The sequence below is a fragment of the Mastigoproctus giganteus genome, chromosome 2, assembly GCF_048544385.1.
Source record: "Mastigoproctus giganteus isolate SK-2022 chromosome 2, ASM4854438v1, whole genome shotgun sequence".
Classification (NCBI taxonomy): domain Eukaryota; kingdom Metazoa; phylum Arthropoda; class Arachnida; order Uropygi; family Thelyphonidae; genus Mastigoproctus; species Mastigoproctus giganteus.
Window position 1 is genome coordinate 177,770,785 of NC_143576.1, and position 11,211 is coordinate 177,781,995.

Consider the following 11,211-nt stretch of genomic DNA (forward strand, 5'->3'; position numbering starts at 1 on the left):
TAAAACAGTGGTTACAATCGTTGTCCACCCCACATTGGCTGGAAAATTCGAAGGTTCCAGTCCAATCGGAATATAGATGATTCAAATATATTAAGATGATATTCACCTTGAATCTCAGTAGCATAATTTTTTTTTATCCATTGAAGAACTTGTTTGCTTAATAACAGGAAACAAAAGTATTTTTGCATGGAAATAGTGAGGACTATTATCGTATCTAAGACACGGTCCACATGACAAGCACGTAATACAGTTGACATCTCGGTACGCTGAATATTCATTAACCTGTTTTATCCTTGATTTAACGAGGAAAACTAGAAGAAATAATTTAATTTAAAAGAAATGGTAAGATAACACCACACCCATGTTTTAATAATTCCGTTTCTATTTAGAAAGTAAGAAAAATATAAGTATTATTTTTTCTTTCTTTTCCCTAATTTTCCGTTTCTAAATTATAGCAGCGAACATTTCAATTTAGCTTAAATTGATATCATCTACGAGAATAATGCAGGATAACAGATCGGTAAGGGGTCCTTTCAACCGATATTTTCGGCAGAAAAATCTAAGGCGCTCTCTTACATGTATTTTAATGTTAAGAGAATTGTAAATAAATTTGGTGACTTTGAAGTATTGAATAAATCATAAAATGCAGACATTGTAGGAATAGCTGAAATATGGGGTCCCTCAGACATAGGTCATGCTGAATTTGAATATAAGGAATACAATGTATACAGCAAGGACAGACAGGATAGAAGATGAGGAGGAGATATCCTCTTAGTTGCGAAGCGATTAAATCTAAGGCAGTGCATACAGTTGACCTGGGTGAAGAGCACAATGTCGATTCAGTTTGGTGGGTTACAAGCACTAGGGAAAACAAAATTGAAAATACAAGTGTGTTATAAGCCTAATGATTCTGATGAGTATACCAAACAGTCCTGCAGAGAAATAGAGTGGGCCAGCAAATTAGAATGTCTCATGTTTGGAGGATTTTAATTTTTTAGATGTTGACTAGAATTGGTGGTTGGTCACTCAAACACTAGCAAGAGGCTTTTGTGGATTTCTTGGATGACTTTTCTAGAGTAGCACATTAGAGATGCAACAGAATAGAAGTAATATTCTTGATTCTGTTATCAGCCGTGAGTCTTTATACATTAAGAGTCTGTAGGTTAAAGAACCACTGGGTGGCAGCGATCACACAATGCTAATGTGGAATTTAATGTTACAATCACGAGAAAAGGGAAAAGCTTTTGCTTTCGTAACTGCAGTAGTATCAGACAGTTTTTAAATTCTGCGCAGTACAACAAACTGATTATGTTACCAATCTAAAATTCTAAACGAGAAGTATTCAATGAAGAAATCAAAGACCCTACTAGAATTTTTATACCAACGAAGAAATACTGTTCAATGCTTAGACCTAAATGGATATCCTTTGGTAGTTATAAATTATCTGTATTCAAGTCACGAAAGATTTCAGTCTAGTTAAAGCAGCTCATGAGAAGTCTCTTGGCAAAGAATGCAAATGAAAACAGCAAAGACTTCTGTGCTATTATTAACAGCAGAAGAAAGTGGTTGAATGACATCAGGCCACTTGATATTTATGGGTCAACTGTTGATGACCCTATTCAGGTTGCAGACAAACTGAATACATATTTTGCATCTAATTCACACATGAAGAATTCTTTTAGGGAAGGGGATGCCAGACGTTTTTTAAACTCTCTGATGAGGCGCAAATACGTTTTTGTAATAACTGAAAGGAAAGTAGAGAGGAAATTGTGGAAGATGGAGATAAAAAAGGCGCATGCGTTGGCAAAATCTATCCAATTATATTAAAGACAGCAAAGGAGTAAAGCAAAACATTAATCATAATTGTGAGATCAACTTTGGAATCAGGAGTCATCCCTATAGGTTGGAGATGTCTGAATCTATGCCCAATTCAGAAAGGACAATCAAAAGGCGACAGGAATATAGTAGTAGTAGTAGTAGTAGTAGTGGCACTTGATGCAAGAAAGCAAGTGTAGGAGCTTATGCAGCATCAGCCAAAAAAAAAAAAAAAAAAAAAAATCACACCATACCCTCCAATTGCCTGTCCAGTTCCTCCTTAAATTTATTTAACCTATCAACTTCCACAACGACAGATGGAAGTTTGTTCCAGCAATTAACCACCCGCTGGCTAAAGGCAAATTTCCGCACATCTATTCTACATCTATCCTTTCTTAATTTGAATTTATGTCCCCGTAGGTTCGTATTCTGAACAAGTGGGAGGATCCCATCAGAATTCAGCGTGCTCAACCCATTCAAGGCCTTATAGACCTCAATCAGATCACCGCGCAGGTGCCTAGTCTCCAGCCACTGCAATTTGCAGAACTTAAGCCTCTCTTGGTAAGAGGATCCCTTCATTCCCCTCACCAGTCGTGTTGCTCTTCTCTGTACACGCTCAAGCAAATCTACATCCTTCCTAAAATGAGGCCTCCAGACCTGTACGCAGTACTCAAGGCGTGGCCTGACCATTGCCTTATACAGAGGGACAATCACCTCCTTTTCCCTGCTAGCAAAATTCCTATATATCATTGACAAAACCCCATGACCTGCCCTAGCAGCCTGTCTACATTGCTCAGAAAACTTCATATCTGACTGCACAATTACTCCCAGGTCTTTTTCATTTTCTACCACCTTAAGTGTAGTACCACACAGTTGGTACGTTTCTCTGGGGTTACTTCTACCCATATGCAGTACTTTGCATTTGTCAAGGTTAAACTTCAGTTGCCACTTCTTAGCCCATCTGCCCAAATTATCTAGATCCTGTTGCAGTAGCACACTGCCATTACTGTCATTAACAACCCTGCCAACCTTCGTGTCATCTGCAAACTTCGACATTAAGCCTGATATACCTTCATCAATATCATTGATAAATATACAAAACAACAGTGGACCCAACACCGAACCCTGTGGGACTCCACTAATAACATTAGTCCACGAAGAGCAGCACCCATTGATTACCACCCTCTGTCTTCTCCCACTTAACCATCCTTTTATCCATTGTAGCAACTTACCCTTAATACCATTCTGCTCCAATTTGTACAGTAGTCTTCCATGCGCAACAGTGTCAAAAGCTTTCCTGAAATCCAAGTATATGATATCAAAATTATTTTTTGCATCCAGTTCCTTTGTGACCACATCATAATAACCAATCAAATTTGTCAGACAAGACTTTCCCTTAACAAACCCATGCTGTGTCTGAATTATTGCTGCAGTCTTGTCTAGATGATCCTGCAATGCATCTTTAACCAGTGACTCCATTATTTTACCCGGAACAGAAGTTAAACTAACTGGTCTGTAATTATTCGTGTCACCCTTCGAACCTCCTTTGTGAATTGGGGATACATTTGCACATCTCCAGTCCGTGGGAACCTCCCCTGAATCCAAGGATGCTCTCATAATTATGGCTAAGGGTTTGCTTAGTTGCTTAGCCGCCTCCTTTAATATAACTGGATAGATCCTATCCGCCCCAGGTGCCTTTCTTATGTTTAACTTAAACAATTTCTCCTCCACTTTGCTCTCAGTTATTACAAAATCATTAAGCACACTGCTACAATTTGATAACCTTCTTCCATTTTCAAACTGTAATGATTCCTCACGTGTGAATGTAGATGCAAAATACTCATTCAGTTTGTTTGCTATCTGAGCAGGATCATCAACAGTCGAACCATCGATGTCAAGTGGACCAATCATATTCACCCCTTCCTTTTAGAGTTTATATAAGTAAAGAAATCCTTGCTGTTTTTCTTAGCATCTTTTGCCAAAGATTTCTCGTAATCCGCCTTTGCCTGCCGAACCTCCTTTGTGACCTGATTACAGACTAGCTTATATCTGCTACAGGCTTCTGCGTCGCCTGATAATTTATATGCATCCCATGCATTTTTCTTCTCTGTCACGAGTCTCATTAGTTCATTTGATAACCATTTAGGCCTAAACCTTGAACAATATTTCTTCATCGGTATGAAAAGTCTAGTAGCTTCCACGATTAATTCCTTGAATGCTTCCCACTTAGAATTTACTGTTTGTAACATCGTCAGTCGATCCCACTGTACAGAATTTAAAAACTGTCTGAGACCACTGTACTCCCCTTTACGGAAGCAAAAACCCTTTCCTTTACCCCTGACGGTAGTTACCTCTTTGAGTAAATCCCACTTCAGCACACTGTGATCACTGCCACCTAGTGGTTCCTTTATCTGCAAATTCTTAATACACGAATGATCACTGCTGATAACCAGATCAAGAGTATTACTTTCTCTGGTTGCCTCTCGAACATGCTGCTGCAGAAAACAATCATCCAATAAATCCACAAAAGTCTGACTAGTGTGTGAGTGACCAACCCACAAGTTCCAGTCAATATCTGGGAAGTTAAAATCCCCCATTATAAGACATTCTGATTTACTGGCCCACTCTATTTCTCTGTACAATTGTTCATTGTACTCATTCGAGTCATTAGGCCTATAACACACTCCTACTCTTATTTTTGCTTTCGCAGTGCTTATGTCACGCCAAACTGACTCAACAGTGCACTGTTCATCTATATCAACTGGATGCACTTCTTTTGATTTTATGTTTTTCTTAATTAACAGCATAACACCTCCTCCCTTTCTGTCCTGTCTATCCTTTCTGTACACATTGTACTCCCCAAATTCCAGTTCTGCATTACTTATATCTTTGTGACACCACGTCTCTGCTATCCCAACAATATCCGCCTTTGATGTCTTGACCAACACTTCAAATTCATCAAATTTATTTACTATACTTCTAGCATTGGTATACATGCAAGCATACATGCTCCTATGCCTATTCCTTGTTACCCTAACACATCCCATATACCCAACTATTCCAGGATGACTGCCATCCGTCCCTGAAACCCCCAACACCCCTCGCTCCAGGTCGCTTCTTATTCTAATAGAAGTTGTGCAAGAATCACCTTCACCTCTGCCTGCTAAACTATTAGTCTTTGTATCCCCCCCAAGCTAGCAGGTTTCCGACCCACCTAACACTGCCTCGATAGCATCAGCAAATATTCTTGCACCCTTTCTATTTAAGTGTATCCCATCCCTGTAGAAGCAATCTCTCCTGTTAACAAGTACAGTCCAGGATGAAAAAAATTCAACCCCTTGAGCCTTGCACAATCTTTCCAGGGCCGAATTGATCGACAAGGCTCTCATCATATACTCCCTCCTATCGTGTCTGGGCAGAATTGCAGACACTTTCAAATTCAACCCTAATTCTCGGCTTTTTTTCAACAGTGACCTGTACTTGTTGAGTAATTCTGCCGGTCTCCTACTCTTAATATCATTAGTGCCAACGTGTACAACTATATGTACAACGTGTACAACAAAAGCGTACAGATCTGAGAAGATACAGGACATGTACCACCACATAAAACTGTAGAAGTTTCCTGATTATCTCCTTCAGGATGGAATCTCCCATGAACTCTACTTTGCTGAGGAATTAATTTGTTTTAAATCATTATGTGTTTTGTATGTATATGTATTGGCGGTATATGCACACATTAGGACGCGTATGTGTTTATATGTCTCTACCTTTTGCTCATGTCACTGTATATATTTTTATCCGCTATATTTGCTCACTTTAGATGTTATTTCGTTGGAAAAAGAAACTAATGTATATAATATTATATAGAAACTGTTTCTATAAAATAGAAATAATAATAATATGCGTAATTTATGTACGACTTCTATGTTTGCTGTCTAAGTTATAATGTACAAATGTATATAGGCACCCTCCTAGCTGAAGGCTGTTCAGGGGTGAAGCATATGGAATAAATTGAATTGAATATATCACCTTTTGTGCCCTTGAAAGATGATATCCGCTCTACAACGTCATCAACCTTTGCCCCTGGCAGACATACCCTGGTCCTGTTCCACCTATCCTTTTTACATAGCATGTTCCCCGTTTCCCTGACAATAGAGTCACCAACAACTAATAGTTCCTGTGGGACCAGCGCATTCTGCCTTGGGGGTTGCCGCTGTGTTGCGTGATGACCAAGTGCAAGCTCTGGCGTTGATGTGGGCAGCTGAGAGCTTGATGGGCCCCTCAATTTATTTCCTTCGAGGGCATCCACCCTGTCCTTCAAACTCTCATATAGGCCCATAACAACGCTGAGTTGTCGCCTGATTTCCTTACACTCCTTACATCGCGCACACACAAAGACATCCCCCATGGCAATATCATGTTCCGTTCCAGAGAGTTCGGCAAACATTTCACAAGTTGCACATTTTTTTAGGCTGTGACATGTTGGAGAATCGCCCCCCTCAGTTCTCCCCCGAGTCACAACACTCCTGCCACTTTGTGCCCGTTGCTTTGCTGCTCTAGTTCGGGGCATGGTAGTTTAAGTTAATAAAATCAATAAATTAAATGTCAGTAGTATTTGAATAGAAACTATGAAATAGAAACAGTGAATCGTATTACTATATAATTATGCGTTAGAGCTACCTCAATTAAAAAATTTGAATTCCCTACAAAAACTTTGAATTCCCTATATACAAAAACAATGGCTACAAAAATCGAACAAAAATAACGGTTTTACCTATCGTAAGTAAAATCCACAAAAACACTTTATCTAAATTAAAATAAAAAATAACCAGCGTAACTATAACTATATGACTACGTATTAAGTACAATATAAAACAACAATCATGTAAATAAAAGGCAAACACTTATCGTTTTTGCGGAGCCTGTAACTGTCAGCTGTAACTTTTAAATATTGCAAATCTATGAGTTTAACGTCTGTTCCAGAGAAAATTATGAAATGACTAATTCATATGTCCGTTCTGATATTCCCTGTCAGAGACTTGGCAATTTGGAATCTCCTCTCTTTGATCTTCTCTGGCTTAAAATCTCTCTACCTCATTGTGTCAAATTCATCTGTTGTCTCTACCGTTCTCCCAATTCCACTAATTACTTGGAGCTCTTTGGTTTCCTCTCTTTTCAACTTGACTTTCTCCAGTCCAGCTTTCCTAACAGTGAGGTAATTTTCCTTGGTGATTTTAATGTTCAAAACTCCAACTGGCTTCCGTTTTCTAGTCACACCGACCCAGCTGGTTGAGATGCCGAGACTTTTGCAATTACTAATGACCTTGCATTTACCTACAAGAATACCGGACAATCATAATCATACAGCCAATACGCTTGATCTTTTTCTCACAACAACACTTCTAAGTACACGGTTGAAGTGAGAGGTCCTTTAGGCGCTTCAGATCACAACTTGGTGATTATCTCTTCTCCAATGGAACCTTTATCTCATGGGTATTCCCAACCTCGTGTTCTTTGGCATTACAAGAATGCAAAATGGGATGACCTGCGAGACTTTTCTTCTTTTCTTTGGTCGGATTACTGTTTCAAAACTTCTGATGTCAACGATTGCTCAGATCGTGTCAGTGAAATTATTCTTGCATGAATGGAATCCTTTATCCCACAGTACACTTTAAAATCTCTTCCTTTATCTAAACCTTGGTTTTCCAATAAATGTGCTAAGGCTGTTCAAGAGAAGAATGTTGCATATCCGTAATTGGCTTGTTTCTAATTCTCCAGTTTCATTTTCTGCCTACACCAAAGCTCGCAACAATTGTAAAGCAGTTATTAATCAGTCCAAACTAGAGTTTGAACAGACTAACAGTAGAAAATTTGTTTCTTGCCCTAATGGTAGCCGAGAATTGTGGTCTCTTGCCAACGCTATTGGTCGTAACTTTTGCCCATCTCTGCTCCCACCTCTGTCAAAACCAGATGGTTCTGTTGTCACTTCAGCCAAGGATAAAGCTGACCTACTAGCATCCCATTTTTCTTCCAACTCATGTATTAATGATCTTGGTAAAACACTTCCCACCATTCCCAACACCCTCCATTCAATGCCTCCTGTGGTCTTCCGTCAAAAGGATGTCAGAAGGATTTTGAAGAATCTTGATGCTAAGAAAGCTCCAGGTCCCGATGTTATTTCTCCACTTGTTCTCAAAACTTGTGTGTGCTCCTGAACTTACTCCTATTCTTTGCCGCCTTTTTTCACTTTCTTATTCCAAAGATGTTTTTCCTTCTGCTTGGAAATTTGCTCATATCCAGCCAATTCCTCAAAACAGTGACAAATCCCTCCTATCCAATTATCGTTCCAATGCAATTACTTCTACTCTTTCTAAAGTATTGGAGAAATCAATTAACCGCCAACTCTTAAACTACGTAGAAACCTTCCGTTTGATTAACGATCGCCAGTATCGATTCCGTCAGTGTCGATCCACTGGTATTATTCTGGCTTATGTTACCCATTTATGGACTAATTCAATGGAGAGGTTCGGGGAAACACAAGTAGTTGCTCTTGACATCTCAAAGGTCAAAGGTTTTGGATCGTGTTTGGCATAAAGGTCTTTTAAACAAGATTTCATCTTTTGGTTTGCCAAGGAATTTTAGTAATTGGTTATCCAGTTTTCTCTCTGATCGCTCACTGAGGGTGATGGTAGATGGCTCTCTGTCTTCTAACTTCTCCACTAATGCCAGTGTCCCCCAAGGTTCATTTCTTTCCCCCACTCTTTTCCTCTTATATATTAATAACCTTCTTCCATTGACTGAATATCCTATCCATAGTTTTGCTGATGATAGCACATTGCATTCCACTTTGCATTTTGAGAAACCTTGTCCTGCTCAATCAGCGTAAATTTCTCGAAAATCTGCTAGCAATTCCTTAAATGCCGATCTTCAGGTAATTCTCAAGTGGGGCAAAGACAACTTAGTTGATATCAACCCTTCTAAAACTCAGTCTTGTCTTATATCTCGCAAAAAGGATTCTTCTGCTCCTATGCTTATATTTAGTGACACTCCGATTTCTAGACATAATGATATATCTCTTTTGGGGATTACCCTGACTTTTAATCTCTCTTGGCACAAGCTCATTACAAATATTGCTTCCTCTACATCTAAAAACTTGGTTTTCTCTTTCGCTGTCGGCGTTACTTTTCTTCCAAACAGCTATCCACTCTGTACAAATTGCAAATCCGCCCTGTCATGGAATATTGTTGCCACATCTGGGGTGGTGCTCCCAAAACCTCTGTCAGCCTTCTTGATTCCATTCAGAAGAGGGCAGTTAGGTTAATTAATGATTCATCTCTAACAGAGTCTATCCACTGGCTTTCTCATAGACGTACTGTTTCTGCTGCATGCCTCTTCTACAGATTCTTCCATGGGCACTGTTCTTCTGAATTGGCTTCTATAATTCCCACTCTATTTTTCTAAACCGTCCGAAGATGTGCTGCCACCAGCCAACATCCATTTAATGTCCAAATTCAAACTCACAGAACCAACTTTCCATCTTCCTCGTTTATTCATTCAACTGCTGTTTCCTGGAACAACCTTCCTTCATACATATTTCCTGAAAATTACAATCCACAGAAGTTCAAGTCCAATGTCAACAAATATCTTCTTTCGTCTTCTCAACCTCCAACCCAAGCACGGCACTAAGTACTATAGGTTCTAATACCTCTCGTGTTTGGGGTTTACATAAAAAAAAAAAAAAACCAAAGAAGAATCAATGTTTTATTGTTCCATTGTAGTTGGATTTTAGGAACATCAGCAACTAAACCTCTATTGCTCCGTGTGTACGTTCTGTAAATGTGAGTACAGTTAATTCATATAAATGCATATGATGGTGTCGTAGTACTTATGTGTAAAAGAATTCTGTCTGTAATCTGTATATATTTTATATAAATATGTGTCATATTAAAATTGCTATTTATCTAAAATTGATGTTGTTGGTCTTTATATACTCCAGAACAAGCAAGCTATTATTCAAAAGAAAAAAAATAATAATAAACGTGGCTGAACAGACCACAACTGGCGTAAGAATATATATATACGGGCGAGCTCTGTCTGAAAGACACCCGATATTTATTTTTTGTTAAAGCATAAAACTACGCACATATAATGAAAAGTAAAATTATTCCTGTGTGTTGTATACAGTTCTCATCGATTACACTAGCCAACACGATTTTTACCTCCAACAACTTAAATGCTGTTTTTAACCAATTTTTATGCGTAATTTCGAAAATCACTATGATAGTTTCACATCACGTCGCAGTTATTAAATATGGAGGGAGTTACGTTTTACCGAAATATGCCAATTTCGCATAATATAGCCATTAATATATAACATACTGATTTATTTTAACAGATATAAGCTAATTCCCTTAATTTTAGCAATCCATCTGGCCTCGGTTTTCTTGTGATAAACATAAATTTCGATGCAACAATTTACAATTTGAAGAACTTAGGGTTTTTCGTGAGACAAGGCGGTGACAAGGTTTTCCAAGTTTTAACTGATCGTGTTCTCATAGTTGAAAATATATCCGCCAAACGTATAATAGAACGTATAATGTTTTTTTTACTCTTGTATTACAGACTTGAATTATATATCCCTTTTTCCTTTTACATACAAGGGGGTATCAAAAAGTTCGTACCCATACCTAGAAATAATAGTCATTTTCTATGTACTCTACATGTATTGGAGTAACACATTTCTCCCATCTGCGTGTCAGTTGTTTAATGACTTGATCATAGACGTCTGTAAGGACCCGTCCTTACATTAATTAATAAAATTTGTTAAATATTATGTGAATTTAACTGTGATACGAATAGTGGTTTTCTGATAAAAACAACATGGGTTAAGAAGCTCTGGAATTCAAAAATACCTTCCAGTCACTCCCTGTTTAGTTGTAGTTTGTTTGTATGGAAATTCTTTGACGAGTCAGTAAAAGTAAATAACCGTGACAAATCCCCATTAAGACAGAGGCAGATGCACCATAGTAAGGGCCAAGAGCACTTAAGTTGGCTCTCTTAGAAATTTCACAGTGGAACGCCATTAGAGGTGGGCGACGTCACCAGGTGTGCGCGCGTGAGGTCACGGGAAGAGCTGTGACGTTTCTCAGTTAACCTGAACTTCCGCCTCTCGTTCTAGATGGTTCTCGTATATTCTAGGCCACGGAAGTTGGGAAGAAGACCCGCCCACGGAAGATGAGAGGAGACAAATGAGAGCACAGGTAAAGGGATGCGCAGATCTCCTATTGGCCAGGAAGAAAGTGGAGGGAATTTTGAGAGGGAGATTAGGAAGAAGTTTTCGTGGCATTCAGGGAGAAGCTTTCGTGGCATTCGGAAGAAGTTTCGTGGGATTCGGAA

General features: G+C 38.8%; 1 protein-coding gene across 1 annotated transcript in view; it reads left to right on the forward strand.

Annotated features, from left to right (window-relative positions):
* Nucleotides 1-10,443, forward strand: part of LOC150089780 (uncharacterized) — a 33,584-nt gene extending 23,141 nt beyond the window's left edge. The window contains exon 6 of the mRNA XM_090390098.1: nt 10,438-10,443. Within this exon, the coding sequence (XP_090246224.1) occupies nt 10,438-10,443 (6 nt within the window). The remainder of the gene's footprint in view (nt 1-10,437) is intronic.
* The last annotated feature ends 768 nt before the right edge of the window (nt 10,444-11,211 follow it).